This window comes from Physcomitrium patens, chromosome 23 (assembly GCF_059467195.1).
Source record: "Physcomitrium patens ecotype Gransden chromosome 23, ASM5946719v1, whole genome shotgun sequence".
NCBI lineage: Eukaryota > Viridiplantae > Streptophyta > Bryopsida > Funariales > Funariaceae > Physcomitrium > Physcomitrium patens.
The window spans coordinates 8097720-8116326 of NC_143432.1; the positions used below are offsets into that span (position 1 = coordinate 8097720).

Genomic DNA, 18607 nt, shown 5'->3' on the forward strand with positions numbered 1-18607 from the left:
GATTTTGCGTTTTTTTTAAATAAAAAAAATCTAATTCTTTAACTTTTTATGCATCCTACCAATACTCTAGGAATTCCCAAGGGTATATTGCTTACAAAATCTAAGACTACTATCCAACATCTGTGTGCGTAGAGGAATGACAAACAAATTAAATAAAGAGGTTAGAATGCAAGCAAGATATTTGTTTCACAACATCAAACAAGAAGAAGACAAGAGGAATAGACAAGTAAAAAGAATAAAGAAAGATGAAGAACCATGAGAGGTGGAGCAAATAAGAATTGAAATAAGAAGAAATAAGAATTAAAAAAAGAAAAAGAAAAAGAAGGATTGTCCACAAACACTCAGGCTAATGCAAGGGGGCTCCATTTTGGGCCTACAAAAGCAAGTAAAAATTGCATTTTAAGACCAAAATGTGTAGATATATTCCGAACTTAGCAAACTTTCTCATATTTTTTAGTTTGTCTTGTTATTGCATTTTTTAAATAATTATACAGTTTGGTCTCTACTCAATCTGAAAACGAATGAAAACAAATTCCATCATTGCTGCACATAAGGATCTTTGTAAATCCAACACAAAGCTTTAAATGTTTTTCATCAAGATTTGAACCCAAACGACTGCTTTGTGGGAGAAGCTGTTGAAGAGTTCATCACAGAGCAAGCGTTTTCAATCCAAAACTTTGAAAAAATTCATCTTGTCAGAAAGAGACTCAATGCAGATTAGAGCTTGGCAGAATGACCATCAAGTATGGGAATTGAATGCAAATTATTCTGCTTAGCAGACTTGCACATAAACTCAGATATTTATCATAAATTGATTTAACTTTCGTCAGCTGTGTATAGAAGAATACATGCTCATTTCAAAACGAGTAGATAAAAGTTACATTTTTTACTGCAAGTGTTCTACAAAAAGATGTGCAACACAAGTACTCGAATGGCGGTTTAATTTCATTGAGCTTTCCCAGATGATCCAAAGATCTGCATCTTCTCAGCAGCAACAGCCTGCATGGCTGCTACAGATGACTTCATAACGTCCACCAAGTCTTTCTTTGGTGCTCCAAGTGCTTGCATATATGCGCCCCGCACCTCTGTGTTCACATTGAACTTTCGGACTCCTCGTTCTATGCAAGCCTACAATTACAAACCCATTCACAAGCACACAACCAACAGTCATTGCCATACCCAGATTCGAACACATACACGTTGCTGATCATCATGTTCCATTCTTCATGTTTACATTTTACAACATTCCCTTGCGTGGGATAAAGCTGGTAATGCATGTTCTGTATCACAAGGCGAAAAGTTGTGGTCTCAAAAGATGGTACCAAATATTCGCCGCTATTTTGATCTGTCGCAAGAATTTAATTACCCGAGCCAATTTTCCAACTGAACGTCCACCAATGTGATAGTTCTTCTCTCAAGCAGATATTAAAATAAATTGCAAACAAACATTGGAATGAAACTTACCTTCACAAGATCCGTAGCGATTCCTGAAGCTCCATGTAGAACAAGCACAGCTTCATGCGCAGTTGCTACTGCATGCAGCTCCTGAATCACATCATAGAAAGGGGGGATCAACGTTGTGCCCTCTGTACCAAAAGTTCCTTCAGTATACACCAACAGTCCTGCATTTCGTCTAAAAGACGAAGAAATGAAGAGTGCAGAACTTCAAGGGTACACAAAAAGAGGGATTCGCTAACCATATAACGAAAGCATACTATATCTGAAAAGAAGGGTTAGAGAGACGCAAAAGGTTGCTGAGGAGACCTTCAGAAGGTTGAGATTCAGATTCGGGCCACTAGCTGGATACTTTCCGTGCACGTTTCCAATGCATACTGCAAGCGCATCCACTTTCGTTTTCTCTAAGAAAGTCTTAGCCTGCAGTGAGCAAAATCACAACTCAGCAATATTAATTCTACATTATCAGTACAATAAGATTCAGGAGAATATTAGCTTTTTGAGGCAGTTCGGTACATATCTTTAAGGTTTCGCCACAACAGGTCCCCATTTCTGTTACCTCCTAATGCGACATATTCCAATAAGTGTGTAACATAAGGTTACATTGGAATCTTGAAAGGGCGTCGATGAGGGACAAGAGGTAAAGAGATACAAAAGTATATTATAAACGGCTGAGATAGAAAATTAAGTAACCCAACCTGATCCACAGAGGTAAGCCGTGCTTCGTACTCTTCAACCGTAATGCCGTCTTCAGTGCCTGATAGACGACCAATCTCTGCCTCCACAGGCAAGCCCTTAGCATGAGCTTGTTTAACGACTCTGCACGTTAACGCCAAATTGTCCTCAAAGGAGAGATGAGAACCGTCCACCATCACTGAATGAAAGCCCTGTAGCTCAGAAGAACACAAGCACCATCAGTAGCAGTCAGCTCTATTATCATTCACGTTTTCCGTCAAATATTACAAGCTATTATGAGGCATACAGCCAACAAAAATCATATGATTCAAGGCAAACTGAAGAGAATGAATTTGACAAACCGGTCGTGATGGAAACAGGAGGGACATACCAGTTCAAGGGCTTTCATGATTACATTTTCCTCACTTCCGTGATCGAGGTGCACAGCTATGGGAACCTTTGAAGACCGAATCAAGGTGTCAGGCATTTTATAGAACGATCAGCTTGTTTGAACCATTTTCCTTCTTAAAATTGTACAGGTATCTCCTGTAAGGCCTACCTAAGCTAGAAAATGAAAAGAAATCTAAGTACATGGACATCATGTTACCCGAGACTGCTCATTGACAGCAATCAAGGTCAAAACAATGATTGATCGCGAAATCCATAACCACAGCTGGATAGCGTTGTTGTCTTACTTGAGCGGTTTTAGCAGCGGCAATACAGCAAGCCACAAGAGGTTCCCCCCCATGACTAAGTGAACCAGGATGGATCTGCACATCGAAAATGGCACCACAGTAAGAGGGTGATAACTCCTGAACCAGAGATCAATTCTGGATTATAAGAGGACTAGTAATCATTAAGAAGGAGAAAAGAGACACGCTTTGTGCTGTTTAAGTTGTTGCCCATCCAAGTAGCTTCAGAAATAAATTATCAATTTGAGAAACCTTCAAGCAACCGTTATTGCAACTATTACTGCTAACTCGCAAGCAAGTTGCAGTTACGCAGAGTTTAAGGCTAAGCTAATAAATCAATTGGAATTCGTGTTGAGATGCTGTATTTATTGCCTGGAGGATTGCTGGACTCTTCTCGGCCTCGGCAGCAGCTACCACAGCCATAATTCCTTCCAAGTTATACACGTTGAATGCGCCAACAGCGTATCTTCCTTCTTCAGCTGCCTGTTAGTTGTCATTTGAACAGGACGAAGAGGAACGTTTTCAATAATACTGATTGAGTTCGATTCATAAAGTAGAAGCATAAACTAGAATTCAGCGTAAAGTGTTACCTGAAGTATATCTTTCGTTGTGGGTCTACCAGGCCGTGACCACATTTTCACGAGTTGAGCAAGAGCATCCGGACCCCCAACGTTGCCTGCAAGGAACAGTTAACAGTAATCCTAGAGTCAAGAAACCATTGTTTGGAGCAGCAAGGTTGTCAACGAAAAAAGTTGATTCAGATGCTAGGATTATAAAGGTCCACCAATTCAGTTTACTTACCAGGAAATACAATGTAGGGAATGTTCGGGTGGCGACTACCAGGCCCCAGCTTCCAAAGGGGCACTCCGGGTAGTGCTTGACCTGCCACTTCTGCTCTCCGTGCTCCCATAGCCTTTGTTGCTAAATCTGAGGATGTAATTCCTCCCTGCCCTCCAAAAGCCGAATCCACGATCAAATTTCGTAGACATATCTTACTAAACTACAATACATACCATGAGTTACAGATCTATAACAATTTATCTGATGTCTTCAAAGTCATAATAAGATGCATAACTACCTTAGCAAGAAGGTAACGTGGTCTTGTCTTGATGCGAGACACAATCTCCACCAGAGCGGAGCTTACTTTGCTTCCAATATCAAGATTCTCCTTCGCAGCTGGAGTGTGAAACAAGATCAGCAATTAAGTAACAAGATCAAACCCAGCTGATCCAAGACACTCTAAGATGATCTACCTGTTTTCACATGACTTGCCAGAGTAAAATGTATTCACGTGCTCTAGATTTGCATGTTGTCACTTCACTAAAATAGGTTGAAACGAAGCTATGACTCACATGATCCTGTCACGAGTTCTCGGCTGGTCACAATAAGAGTGTCTCTCCCTGCAGATAGCAAGCGGTCAGCAATCCTAGCGGTTTGAGTAATCTCTAATTCCCGTTCCTTGACTGATCCTTTTGCCAACGTACTTACGCTAACCTGCAATTATATAGTGAACAGTCAGCCTTCGATGCTCTCTCAACATGAGAAAATCAATGATAAATAAAAGATAGAGCAATAGTTTTCTCATGATAGAGTAAACGATGGTGAGGGAAACTCACAGTGATACTCTCAAGAAAATCTCCACACTGTGCTCTCAACTCTTCCACCTGTGCAGAATGAAGGACCATCAGCAAAGAGAGGCAATTTCTTAAACAAGAAATCAATATCTGATGCACCATAACTGTTTTGCAAATGAATGCAGTTATTCACCTGTGAAGTAGTCTTTGGTACATAGGAGCCTACTACCACAAGGCCCCCGTTAAGCCCACTTGGTTGGGAATCTATGCCAAGATCATGTGGATTGACCAGGCATGGACGATGCCCAATCCTCGCTGACACAAAGGCTGCTGCAGTGCGACAGAGAAACCTCTTCCCTTTCTCTTCAGCCTGATACATCAAACAAACCAAAGACAACAATATTACAACAGGCCGCAGTTGAGTGGATGATCAATAGATTTGAATGATAGCACATTTTAGATATCTGTATTATCAATTTCATGTGGAAAAAGTCAAGTGCACAATCTCTAATATTATGCAGAAATTGGGATAAATTATCAAATTTCCCCTAGATGTTTTTCTGTTTTCAAGTAAGCTGACACTTACCTGGATCATGCCAGCCGAGAAAACCTCAATGTCACGGTTGCTAGCCGCATTCACAACACAAACTGATCCCTGAATCGAATTATTCATGGCACGGGATATAAGAATTATTTAATCTTCTATCCTAATCGTTAAGCATCAATACATGTAGCATTTATCAGCGTCACATTGAAAATGGCATATCGTATTCACTTAAAATACAAAAGGAGCAATGCTAATTGTCAAGAAAATGAATATGGTGATTATTGATAATCTAGAGCTGTTTGAGCGTACGTACCTGAGGTAATTCACAGAGTTGTTTACAAACGGCTGATGGACCACCTTTACGAAGGGTTTCAATGGAAACAGATGCCACGTCCTTGGCTTTCCACCGACCTCCCGTCTTTTCCTCTACCCACTGCATCAAGAACGTAGTAAGTGAAAGTCACATAAAACCGAGATTGAGTAGAACGAAAGGTTCATTGGCCTATGAAACACCTTTGAACGATGCTGTTACCTGAGGAATCCTGTGAGTTAGTTCCGACATACAGAGTACAGGTAAGTTAATGTGAAGCTAAACAACATTTTTTTGTGAGAAATTACTATGCCATCTTTTTTAAGAAGAAAACCTGAAAAGACGTTTACCTCACGAATGTTTGAAGCCTTGTAGCCAAAAACGGCATCCTTCGCAAATTCCGTGTCTCCAGCTGGAACGAGCCTGGACATAAAGATAACCACCGAAACGAATTCAACCATAGCCCCATCACAGACATCAGAGGGTTTTTCACGGAGGAATTATGAAGTACTACCACAATTCTTGCTTCACGGATGCGACAATAAGTTACAGCGTTCGTTTTAATTAATGTGGTACACTAAGACATGTACCCTCCATATGATGTCAAGAACGATTATTTTCTTGGAAGTTGTGTGACCAACGGACCTGGTGTTTGATAAATACGTTAGAACGAATTCTTCTATGTAACAAAAAATTGGGAAGGGAGATGTTACAACATGGCAACAGTCAACTACTTTAATGGTGAACAGCTTCTCATGCTTCTTCAGAATGCGCACAGTCCAGTTCTAGACGTGGTGTTTATTTAAATTTATAATTGAGAAAAGCACATGACTGGATGAAGATGATTGCACCCTTTAATTTAAAAACTTTTGGTCATATTAGAACGTACACGTACTTCTTCATGACTACCTTCTAACTTAAAACCTTCGAGAGTTTCCTTGCCGCCTCAAACAATAGCATTTACCATTGTTGAAAATGTGGTCAAATTGATGTGTAGTTTTACCAAGTCACGCTGTATTATTAACTTGTTATATCATGAGGATCATCCTACTTTTAGCTTTTGAAAACTTTGAAAGCAGTACGGTGTTTAAAGATAACAATTCCTACAAATATTCATGGCTTCAACACTTGAAATTTGATGGTGTAGATGATCTGATGTGTGCATATTAGAATGAAAGCTGAAGTAATTCCAAAATAGTGCTTGGCAGGTCAAACTGAGGACAGTGCACAAACACTGTTGCAGAACTAAACAAAGTACAGAAAGCAGAAAACTCACGTGTTTCCATCTACAACGTAGTGAACATCATTGATGGTGTATCGGCCTCCTTGTAGGAAGAATGGACAGATCAGCCATGCGTCAACTTCTCCAATTACAGATGCTGCGGCATCTGGTTCCTGTCAGAAATAAAACAAAATAAAAATAAAAATAAAAGTTATTTCGAATCACGTCATAAAAATTAACTGCAGAAAATATTCATAAATCCTGTTAAAAAATAAAGAACAAAAAATCATTAAATTAAATTACATTAAATTAGCCACTTTACTAAAGAAAGTGCTGTACCTGAGGAAAATGGCCACGAAGGGTGGAATCACCACGAAGAACAATTGTGTAGCCAGTATTGCCAGCTGCTGTAGCTGCCTCATCTACGTTTCTACATATTTCTTTCGTCAGAGCAACAGCCTGGGGAGACCACAAAGCGTGAAACCTTAGCGTTTTATATTTTCCATTGTAAAGATGAGAAAAGGACTAACTTATTACAAACTTAGTTTATGCTTACTCAAGACTACCGATAATTTAACCTAATTCAGAAATTATAAGTAATATTGAAAAGAGTCACAATAGAAGTTGGAAGGAGAATGAATCCAGATTGATACCTCGTCGGTACCAAGCGCCCGTGAGTTGGTGAGGATGAAGAAACAGTCGGGAGAGCTTTTAAACTCCTTTATTAATGAGTCAATACTCCTGCAGCAGACGATAGAAGACAAATACGATTACAAATATGAATCAGCTTTCGAATTCGTTCCTTGTAGCAGTACACTTACATTTAACACGTTTAGTGACATGAACCTTACCATTCCGTAAGTACTGACACTCCATGCACAGTCTGAGTACCGGTGGGATCATCATCCAGCACAACAAGCACCTTAGCACGACCCTCCTTCTCATCCTTCAAAATTTCCTCTACTACATCCTCAGGCCACTCCTCTGGAAGTGCCTGCAAAGTGGCGTCTTTTTCAAGTTTTTCACATTTTGTGATGTTGCAGGTATTGTTGGCATCACCACTTGGGGTCGGCAGAGGAACCTTGGGAGCCGCAACAGTCACTCCCGTTAACTTCTCAAACACCTGTTTAGTGATAGAAGATACATACTCCTCATAAGTTTCTCCACTACAAATGGGTCATTCAACAGAATATGTAAAGTAAAAGACCAGGGAAGCGGGAATGTGAAAATAAGATGATCCTTTTTAGGTGTTAACGTCGAATAATAACAAATTATGCCCAGAGATGGATTCTATATAGAAACAATAAGAAATTGCATCCACAAATTCAACGAAAAAACTAGAAATAATTCTAGACCGATTGAAGCTCAAATAAAAAGCGCTATTGTACTCGCGCACCTTTACAACTGCAGCATCGTCCTGCCTACCAAGGCCAGCCGCAGATCCTACACAAAGTTGCCACTTGTGCATCACTTTACAGGCATATGACACGTTCCTTTCAGTTATTAAAGGACTCAGGAGGAGCAGTGGTACATTACATTCCTTGAAGACCTGTCCAGGATACTACAAAGTATAGTAATTATTTGAAATATGTTAAAACTTACGAGAATTACATCATTTTGCATCATATCCCAAATGAAGCAGTGCATACAAGGTTACTAGACAGCTGCAAATGAGAACCCAAAATGACTAAGAAAGGGTGAAAATGCTTGAACCCACTGCAAACCTTGGATTTAATTTCAGAAACTCACGGTGCCACGCGCAAGCTTTGGTTTTAAAAGATCATGGCTTTTACCAAATCCAGTGCGGTTGTACACCTTTGTAAATACTTACCAGAAAGAAATTGCTGCAAAGCTGAAGAAGCCAGTGGTACTGGAAGGTTCAAGCGCTTAGCTTCTCCTGCAACTATCCCCTGTAAATAGGGTAATTAGGAATTTAGATTTCCGTCGGACTTGGGTCAGATCCAACTTTTTGGAGCAAATCAAAGTGACCGTTGGAATTTGGGTGGGCATAAGCATGCTGGGACAACAATTTGGGTGGGCATAAACATGCTGGGACAACAATTTGGGTGGGCATTTGACCACACAATTAATCTTTAATAACAGAAGCATCTCTACTTCAACATAACACATGGCAGCTAGAAATCATACAGCGATATTCTTATCCATATTATGCAGGGCAAAATACACTTACCAGATCCTTAACAAAGATATCAAGTGCAGAGTATGGTGTGTAATCGTCATCGAGCATGTGAGGCACTCGATTTATAAACATCCTATTTCACCACACAATATCGTTATTAAATAATAATACTTGACATAACTTGTTCCTCCTGCTCATTCAACGAAGTCTAAAACATTGAGTGGTGTTTACCTTGCACATGTAAAAATTACTATTCAACCTAAAACAACGGTTCGAAAAGGAAAAAAGAAAAAAGCTATTTCAAGTTTTGCTCTAGCCCTTCTAACTGTGAAAGATCAGTATGGACTAATGAGATCGAAACCAAACCAGGAAGATCCAGAGGAACATGACACAATGTCATAAATGAGGCGAGTATTCAAGCCAAGCCGAGCTCCAAACGCCATGCCCTCAGCGGCAGATGCAATATGCACTCCAGCAAGCAGCTGATTAACCATCTTCACCGTGCTGCATGATTGGCAAATCAATAATGAAATGTGAACAGTCAAAGAAGGGATCAATTGCCTTTCTAACAAATCAAAAATCACTTCGCTAAAGAGCATGCGTGGTTGCTTAACACATAGGTGATGATAACAGAATCTTTTCAACAAAGAGAAGGTCCTCTTAAGTTCTGTGCTACTAAATTCTTTTTAGCATTTCGGCCACCTTACGTATCAAGCAGCCATAGCAATAGGGAAATGAACCAGTGCAAGATACCTGCCAGCCCCAACTCCTCCTTGAATAATGTACAAATTCTCGCTCATTGCTGCATAAATTCAAGCAAGAACTTTAGACCTAACTCTGCATCATAAAGGCAAGATGGTTCGAAGACATTTGCACCAAGCAATTGCTGATACGTCAAGCACACAAATCAGCTGTTTTGTTCGCTTTCCACACGAGAACCACTCGAGACCCACACTCAACCTCATCAAAGTAGCACCTGAACGTTGCTAGTCTCGAGAAAGAGTATCGCTTAAATTAGCCATCAATTCCATGGATTTTTCTGAGGTATTTGAAATGATGCTTCTCATGGTTCAGATTGTGCTACTCATCAACGAACTTGCGAAGTTTTAAAAAAATGCCTGAGATAAAATAGAAAGTATTGAACCTTTAAGTACTGAACCGGCTCCGTGCAGGGCCGTGTTGGAGCCAGCCGCCATTATCTGGAAGTATGCATGATTATTATTAGCACACACGAGTATTATTAGTAACAACACTATGAGAGGGATGTTTCGACCCAGAGCTAAAGAATTTCAAAGCAGAGATTTATGAAGAATACAAGTATTAAATATGACAATGCTGATGCAAATTAGCACTGGGATCTAATCATACAGTCAGGGTCCCGTTGGCAGCTCTTGCGACACCTCCCGATACTGGAGCATCCACCAGCATTAAATCTCTTCCCTCTCCTGCCAAGGTCAATCATTGACTTAGTAGGCATATGTGAGCATAATGGAAAAGATGTGTCATATGTTAAGGAATACAAAAAATCAGTCTTTAACCACAAGCGCCTTGGACAACGTCACGAACCTTTTAAATGCCCCTCGAGCTGGCGTACGTAATCGGGCGATACTGTTGAACACACCACTACGACTGCACCTTTTGCCAATGCTGGAACAAGAAACAATAGACTCCTCAGTTCTTTATGTCTCTGAACAGTATAAGTATGTGTAGACATTCATGGCTGGTTAAAAAGTAGAAAGATCATAATCCCAGCAAGTTATCAACGATGTTCATAGAAAGAGTGACATGCCTGGAACAGCCCCATTGGGGCCGTACAGAACACTTTGGGCTTGGTCTTGGTTGGTTACCATGATGACAACCACTTGTGCACCTGCAGCTCACAATCGAAACATTGATTTAATAAACTAAAGAATGAAAGTAGGATTATCAGCACTGCCAGACATACATCTATACATTCACAGGGAATCTCGGAAATGTAGCGAAAATCACCTTTAACTGCTTCTTCTGGACTAGAACTAGCTTTCCCTCCTACTTTCACAAACCGTTCTAGACTTGGCGGGTACACCTGCGACAATCATCACACACATTGCTGGAATATGTAAGCCTCTTGAATAACCATGAGAAAAACAGGAAATTAATCGAAACGAATACATTCATAGTTCGATACTTTCACCGCCCTGGTGCTTACATCATAGCCACAGACGCTAAACCCCTCGTGAACGAGCCAGGAAGCCATTCCAAAGCCCATAGCTCCTAATCCGATGAATGCCACAGGAACAGGACCAACTGAATCGGCCACAGCCTCCTCCTCTGTCACGTTTGTGGAATCTTTTGGGGAGGCTACACTTAATTCCATCATTTTCTCCCATATCTGCTCATGAACATAGGAAGTTTCAGAACTTCTTGATGAAATGTAAAAAGTAATTCAGATCTATTACATCCTTACAAAAGGTGTGGTCGCGGTAGTACTGGTTTTAATGCTATCCACTGATGGCCAGAACCATAAAACGTAGTTGTACCTTAACAACCGCTGCATCGTCAATTCGACCATAACCACATGCAGTACCTGGAAATGTCACATCAAATGTTGAGATCAATCTAAGACGCACCCCGGTAGGCAAATACCAAAATAAGTAACTCGCGACTCGCAGCGTAAGTTCAACGACATTTCCAAAGAGTATGATACCATTCCAAACAGCAACCTCTCAACTAATTTCAAATCTTACCCATTAGAACCTGCTGACTAGCTACGGAGCCCAAAGGCAGGGGAAATCGCAGCGCTTTTGCTTCATCCATTATTATTCCCTGTTGGTAACTCAAAAGTTAATATAGTGCCTACCCTCGTGTAACTGTGACAAACACAAATCAACTAGAAGCCATTCGAACCGGAGTAGAAATTCTTACAAAGTCTTTCGCAAGTAAATCAAGAGCTGACTTTGGTGAATAATCGGCATCTAGCATGTGTGGAACTCGATTAGAGAATGCCCTGATCATAAAAAGGAAGTGTTATGTGGCCACAGTAGCTGAAAATAGTATCACGGAAAATCCAGTAAGATTTGACTTCAGAGTGAAGGTGAAGAAAAAGATAATTCGATAATAAATGAATCCATAGGTTGTACCAGGAGTTGCCAGCAGCAGTTGAGATGATATCAAAGAGTTTGCGTACGTTGAGGCCAGCCCGTGCGCCCAATGCTATAGCCTCTGCTGCCGTAGCAAGATGAATTCCAAACATTAAATTGTTCACAAGCTTCATTTTGCTGAATACAAGAAACCACGTGTTCAGAGGATGTCAACTCAACCAAAGCATCACACCTCAGCTAAAGGAAACGAAGTAAAACAGTGCGTTCACAAATGCGATTAAATGACAAATGAAAGAACGCGAACTAGAAGGAAAGACGTTGAGTTATGAATGAACGCAGAGAAACGCCGCAATCAGCATCAAATCTCATATGAAAGGCCTTAAATTAATACCTGCCCGCTCCTATGCCACCCTCAACAATATAAAGTTTTTCGCTCATGGCTGCATGTTGAAGGGCGATATAAGATCTTAAAGCAGTACAACTTCTGGATTTAAACCATTTACCGTAATCAAAGAAGAAACAGCTCTGCAACTATTCAGAAGACCAACTCGGAGAAACTAATTGTTAAACAATTACTGCCTGATGAATGAATGCAATAAATAAAGAAAGAAAGGAAGCATCCACGAAATAAAAAGTTACGTACATCAACCATGTACTATTAGAATTATAATGATAGCTCAAACCTTAAGAAAACACAACTACTTAAAAGCAAACACAGGTATAATACCAGAGAGTACAGGCCTGGCTATTTTCAATGCATGGTCAGACCCAGCTGCCATTATCTGCGGAAGTCAAGATTTAGGATTAAAAATATTGTTCTAGTAATGCAGGATTTATAATACATGACTCGTGAGCATACTACAAGATATCAAACCAAAGTAAACGTGAGAAGCAAGAGTCTACAGACAAAAGATAATGAAGTGATTACAGGTGGCAAGGTCATACCGTCAATGTTCCTGCCGCTGCTTTCTCAGCTCCTCCGGATACGGGTGCATCCAACAATAATAACCCTTGCTCTTCATAAACAAAGAAGTTTCCATTCAATCACTCACCATGTCAGACATAATGCTAATTGTCAACCAGCTTTGTGATAGTACAAATGCAAATAGTCTTTTAGGATTTGAGGTACGTTAGACGTCATGTGCTTGTTTGAAAACCAATGTACATAAAGCAGATCAGGTCACTTACCTAAGAGGCGCTTTTCCAAATTCTGTATGTAGGCTGGCGGTACTGTAGAGCACACTATGATCAGTGTTCCACTGGCTGCCGCTGCATCACGAACCAAGTCTTGATCGTTAAATAACTATACACCACATATGATATAAAAAGAACACGATATGCGCTCAAGGTGTGCTCTCTGGTCATCCGAAACAGGTTAATCCGCTTTTTCAATTCACTAGGAATATCCATGCTCGGATATGTGACTTCTTTGCAAAATTCAAACATTAAGTACAGGGTTTAGGGAACAGAAAATAACCAGAAACAATCCCTTCGGGTCCGAAAAGAGCCTCATCAACTTGTGCGGAGTTCACCACGGATAACACGACGATATTGGCACCTGCAGCAGCACTCTCTCACAACAAGTCATATAGGAACATATAGGGCTCGACTTGTGAGAAGAAACTTGTGAGAACTTGGGGAAAACATAACATGATGCATTACAGTGAAGTGAATTGAGTAAGTAGTTATGATGTCACACAAATCTAAAAGCCACCAAAGATGCTCCCAAGAGGCTGTCACAAAATTAAATCCCGATGAACACTCATGGACGTTATATGCCACGCACCTTCCACTGAACCTGCTGGGCTGCTGCTTGTCAATCCACCAGCCTCCTGGAACTTGGATAACTGAACCTCTGAGATCTGAAACCCATAGAGTACATAATGCCCATCTTGGACTGTTAATTCGACAATGCCAACTACTGCTGATTGAGACTGGATTCATTAACCCCTAGGGGATCCACTTCCAAATGTAAATACTACATAGAAACATGTAGCACATGAAGCAGGCTGAAGGTGTACTCACATCAAAACCATTAACCTTAAATCCTGCTCGGAGGAGACTAGTGGCCATCCCAAGGCCCATGGCACCCAATCCTAGAAACGCAACCTTGGTGTCCCCCATGTCTTCTGCTTTTTCGACCATGAATTATCTGTAGCAACGAAAACTACAAATCAATGATTATTAGCAGTCTCTTACAGTGGATTAGAAGCAGGATTCTATAAGATTTGCGAAAGGAAAATTAGGAATGGATGGAAATGATCGAGGGCACGGGTCAACGTAAGATCTTATCACTACTCTCTTTTCCAAAGACAGACCCAGCTCAAAAAATTTAGGAAGTTTAATCCATCCGAACTCTCTGGTTCTCTTCATACATTGAAATGTGATCGCAATGCGCACCAGATTCATATGAAAAGAAGGGAGGTCGAATTCAGTAGAAACGCTGGACCTTGTTCCCCAACCTCATTGTTTCTACCTCGGCTCTACTGTATTCATGTGACCTCGATCATAGACAAGCGACCTCCGCGAGGTACAAATTTCTGATATAGTACAAAGGTCTGTAATCTCTTAGAGCAGCTCGGTCTATTCAAACACATTGGTATTCAATCTAGTTGTACAGGTAATATCAAACTCAAAGAGCTTATAAAATGAAAAATGCGAATATACATTAGAATTTAAACAAAACTCAACACACAATCCATCTCCGTTGCGAACCGGATAGTGCTCACAATCATCAGACATTACTGCCACGGAGCTTCTCCTCTATCATCTAATGCCATACGCAGAGTATTCGAGACCACAAATCCCCCGCTCCCAGGCACATCCGCCCATAATCAAACCCCATGGCTCCCATTCGATTTCATCTCAAGCACAAAGTCAAACAAAATCTGATCCAACAAAACCACTTACACCAAACCACAAAAATCTACATTCACGCAAGCCTACCTACAGATCTTCTCCATAGATCCCCACGCGCAACCAGCAACAATACTACCCCTTCCCTCAAAATCACTCAATTAACCAACGAACCACAGCAAAAATTAGCCAACACAATACCATTGACTTCCCACATACCCTGCTTTGCCGCTAATCCCCCGCTACCGCTAGTGACAGATTCAAGCTTTAAGGTAAAAGCTCCACCTACAACAGAAACAAAGCTCCTCTCTCCCACGACCCGAAGCTTTCATTCTAACACAAAACTTGCAGAGAAAAAAACCTCACCAATGCGAGTGAAATCCCGACCTCGTCGCACAGAAGTGCTGAGGATGCGTAGCTAATTACAAAATCGGGCAAGCAATCCACGACAAACAACGAAATGGCAGCTGGAAATCGCAGCGTGCTGCTGCGTCAAGAGCATGGAAGAAAACTTTCCCAGCGACCAGGCCTACAATCTATTGGCATCTCCCGCTACAGCATCTGCCAGCATTCATCGTATGGATGAAATACATTCATCTGAACGGAGATCCGACTACAGCCAGATGGGTCACGCATTCCTTGAGGGCGAGGTGCCCTGAACACGGCCCTGCCCGGAGCGATGGCACATGTTACACATGGAATCCTCCTAGAGCGGACAAGGGAGCGAGCGCCGAGAGTCGGTGATCGGTGACCAGGCGCGGTCACTGGTGCTCTTCTCCCTTCACAGTGTGCATCCCAACCTTGTAACTGATGTTTGAACGAGGTGGGCAACTAATTCCGTCCAGTAATGTTCCTGTCACTTACCGCAATTCTCTGCACAGATTTGTTATTTCCTTTATTTCATTATTGAGAATTTGCATCGAAGATTCCGCGGTGTTTGAATGACATCTGTACATGTATAAATCTGCACCGATGGAATCAATGGATAAGATCTGTGGGTTAAGAAGATAACATCGAGTACATTTAGGCATTTTGTTGCGTTGTTTCTTCGTTTAAAATTTCAAACTTTTAAGCTATAAATACATCTTTTTGTGTTGTTGTGGTAAAACTCTTTCTTTCTTCCTTTCATTTGCAAAAATAGGGATAAGTTTACCCAACGTCAGGATAATGAGGGCTTGGAATTTAGTACAATCGGAATTTATTGATTGACTTTTTCCCCAAAGTGAGATATGTTTATACCTTGGTTTATATTTAACACCTATCTTGGTTCAACCATGAAAGGTTGCAATGCTGTAATAAAAATAAATAAATAAATAAAACAATTAGTCACATGATGATGATGATGATGATGTGGGATTCCGGTATTGCTCATTTATCCGCATTCATTCATGTCCGTCCAACCCTATAATGTCAGTTGTGAATTATGACTTTTCATAATACCACATGAAATTATAAATTAGCATAATTTGTTTAAAGAAAATTACTTGTCAAGTTTAACACCCTCATTACAAGGAAATACAGTATATTATCCATGTCACTCTTACCTTATTTGTAATGTTTTTTTGATCCCCCCCTCCTCTATTTTCACTCTCCTGTGTGAAAGGGGTATATATCAAAGCCTGCTTGAGAAGAAAAAGATACATGGTGACAGGATTGACAATATAGGATATTTTGATCACCTGTTTTGCCACCCAATCCCCATTGGACCATGACGACCAATGTGGGGTATCACATATAGCGGGTTGAGTGCTCCAAGGGCATGTGCCTCCACAAAATCGACCCAAAGTATTTATTCTCCACACTATTTAAGACGTCCACTGCGTTCTATTCAGTCACGATGAAAAGATCACACCAAGTGGTTAAGTTTAAATTTTTTTTTTTTCTTTCAAGGCAGTTCTGACATGGAAAGTCCCGCCTATAGGTGCTGACTTGGAATTCCAGGTGGATTTTGATGGATATCCACGTGTCATGTAAGATTACATCCATTTAGGGATGAATGAAATGGATTATGAGAACATCGGTTTCCGAATGCAAGGAACTCTTCAGGGAAAAAACCTGGTCGTGAGGGTTGGGAATGCGGGATTTTCTTGGATGGGCCCCGCATCTTCGAGTGAATCTTGACCGTGTTTTTTTTTCTTTCCCGGAGGATTGCTGTTGAATTTGCGGACATGTTGGAGTAACGTGCATTGCTTGTGCGAGGCTCCTGTTTTCGAGGACTGTTTTTCGTGGAAGGTGGTGGTGGAGACGCAGCTAGGGTTTGCTTGGGGTCGAGGATGAAGTAGCCACCGATGTTGGTGTGGAATTTGTGCAAGTTTTGTACACTTTCAAGGATGTATTGAAGTATTTGAAAGAGGTAGTGGATCGACCACATCATAACTGGAAGACTTGGTGGGAATCGTTTGTTGTGGAGAAAGGAGTTTCTAGGCGAAGATCTGTTGAAGTGAGGGTCGTGAACCGTGAGCACATGGTCGGCAACAGGAGCAACAGTGAAGGTGAGACGTGATGACTGACGTTTACGAGATGGAAAGAGAAGAGGAGACGTACGCGTCAGATAGGGATACGACGGGTTGGCGGAATTTCTGGGCTGTGCGATGGACGAGAACGAAAGTTATCACTCCACTTATGGTGATCCTCCGCAGGTAAATGTTCTGCTTCTGTTTTCGCAGTTGTCTTTACGATCATCTGTGTTGCGACGAGTTCTCTACTTGGAAGCTTATCTGTTGTGTCTTTCTGCACGGGCAGAGGAAGCGAACCGAAACAACTTGCCTTTTCGGCAGCTCTAGGCTTTACTCTTGGCGTTTTTCCAATTTATGGAGTCACTGTCCTTCTTTGCGGAGTAGCAGTGGCGATGCTAGGCGCTAAATGCAATGCTCCGATACTGATGTTGGCCAATCTCATCGCGACTCCATTCGAATTTACCTTGATGATACCCTTTCTGCGTGTTGGCGAAACTCTGGTAGACGCCAAACCATTCCCGCTGACGAAGGATGCACTTTGGGAAGCTCTTAGTGGAAAAGCCTCTAGCGAATTGCTCCATGCCATTGGTCATGGGCTGCTTGGATGGCTTGTTGCTGGCCCTTTCCTGTGCTTAGCGATGTATTTCGTGCTCTTTCCGGTTATAAAGTGGTCGCAACGTCAACTTGGAGGTCAGAATCGGACGCCAAGCGAGCGCGTAGTGCTATTGAACGAGGATGCTCTGGGAAAGAAAGCCATCGGAGAGTGATATCAGGGTCTACGTACCAACGTAAAGCTCCACGCCTCCGTGATGTCATTATTTAACCGACTGTAATTCCACTCTCTCACTCTCTTTGGTAGTTTGGCAATTCAGACTCACTACCGTGATCGAGTAGTAAACATTACTCTATGCTGTACTGGAAGCTTTGCTTGCGACTTCCAATTGTACCATTGTACACTACATCTAGTGATGAGATAACTATTCTTACTGCTTAGCATCAATGAGAGATGCTGACTGCTCTGGTGGTTCTATTTTGATGAAGAGGCCGTCATTTCAGCGGCCGTCCCAGCATGAATTTAAGGGCATCTCATTCCCACATTTCACACAAATCGAGATATGTCATTGTGGAGTGTACCCGTTACTGAATATTTCCTGATCAGACAACTCAATATAAACAAAGCTCGCGTCTCTGGCATCGAATACGAAACTTCGAACTTAGAAAGTTACCTTTCTACAACAAACATCACTTATGAAGTAGGCTCCTAAATGAATCATTCCAGAAATTGCCGCTGAAACTAGAAGAGAGCGAATACTGACTAATCTGATACTTATGGAGACTGCTCGTGGAGTCTTAAATACCTTCAAAGGACATAATCATCTACTTTGAGCACAAAGTCCCACATAAAACGTGTCTCTGGAACAACCATTGCTGTGCTGAAGGCTGCTAATCTTTAAGCACTGGAACCTACAGAATCTTGGCCTCACGTCCAATGTGAGCAAGTTGGAGTTGCACGGGTCATTGCGTGCTGCAGCCAAACTTTTATTACAATTCCAGTCGCAACGTTTTAATGCGCTGTGTCTCGACAGGGATACGGTTCTGA

At 41.3% G+C, this 18607-nt stretch overlaps 2 protein-coding genes across 6 annotated transcripts; one reads left to right on the forward strand and one right to left on the reverse strand.

Moving 5' to 3' along the window:
• Nucleotides 1-800: 800 nt before the first annotated feature.
• Nucleotides 801-15196, reverse strand: LOC112275917 (uncharacterized). Of its 5 annotated transcripts, none has more exons than XM_024506682.3 (44): nt 14918-15062; nt 14096-14235; nt 13721-13847; nt 13482-13557; nt 13173-13253; nt 12884-12964; nt 12641-12711; nt 12423-12477; nt 12087-12135; nt 11735-11872; nt 11520-11601; nt 11342-11420; nt 11135-11181; nt 10804-10986; nt 10605-10680; nt 10405-10485; nt 10182-10262; nt 9984-10060; nt 9760-9814; nt 9369-9417; nt 8982-9119; nt 8667-8748; nt 8307-8385; nt 7872-7918; nt 7327-7598; nt 7129-7216; nt 6815-6934; nt 6530-6648; nt 5604-5676; nt 5257-5376; nt 4983-5051; nt 4590-4766; nt 4439-4486; nt 4175-4316; nt 3901-3998; nt 3624-3768; nt 3413-3498; nt 3195-3305; nt 2826-2900; nt 2522-2587; nt 2154-2342; nt 1765-1875; nt 1465-1545; nt 801-1128 (listed from the first exon to the last, which is right to left on the reverse strand). In XM_024506682.3, the coding sequence occupies exons 3-44, from the start codon at nt 13838-13840 to the stop codon at nt 946-948; spliced, it is 4200 nt and encodes a 1399-aa protein (XP_024362450.1). In that variant the 5' UTR covers nt 13841-13847; nt 14096-14235; nt 14918-15062; the 3' UTR covers nt 801-945. The 5 variants fall into 5 exon arrangements, with proteins under 5 accessions (XP_024362450.1, XP_090102835.1, XP_024362449.1 ...); XM_090246709.1 differs by having other exon boundaries at nt 13721-13862; nt 14918-15053; XM_024506681.3 differs by lacking the exon at nt 14096-14235 and having other exon boundaries at nt 14918-15196.
• A 1673-nt stretch (nt 15197-16869) lies between these two features.
• Nucleotides 16870-18115, forward strand: LOC112276027 (uncharacterized). Its single transcript, XM_024506967.3, has 2 exons — nt 16870-17190; nt 17294-18115. The coding sequence occupies exons 1-2, from the start codon at nt 17054-17056 to the stop codon at nt 17772-17774; spliced, it is 618 nt and encodes a 205-aa protein (XP_024362735.1). The 5' UTR covers nt 16870-17053; the 3' UTR covers nt 17775-18115.
• The last annotated feature ends 492 nt before the right edge of the window (nt 18116-18607 follow it).

What these genes read in the sequence shown, in the direction of transcription:
- LOC112275917 (XM_024506681.3), bottom strand. Translation starts at nt 13,840, where the DNA reads ATGGTCGAAAAAGCAGAAGACATGGGGGACACCAAGGTTGCGTTTCTA. An exon ending in ACGATGCTGCAGTTGTAAAG is followed by an intron (nt 7,599 to 7,871) that starts GTGCGCGAGTAC and finishes ATCACTAAACAG; the next exon opens with GTGTTTGAGAAGTTAACGGG. An exon ending in AACTCTGTGAATTACCTCAG is followed by an intron (nt 5,052 to 5,256) that starts GTACGTACGCTC and finishes AATTCGATTCAG; the next exon opens with GGATCAGTTTGTGTTGTGAA.
- LOC112276027 (XM_024506967.3), top strand. Translation starts at nt 17,054, where the DNA reads ATGACTGACGTTTACGAGATGGAAAGAGAAGAGGAGACGTACGCGTCA. An exon ending in CTTATGGTGATCCTCCGCAG is followed by an intron (nt 17,191 to 17,293) that starts GTAAATGTTCTG and finishes CTGCACGGGCAG; the next exon opens with AGGAAGCGAACCGAAACAAC.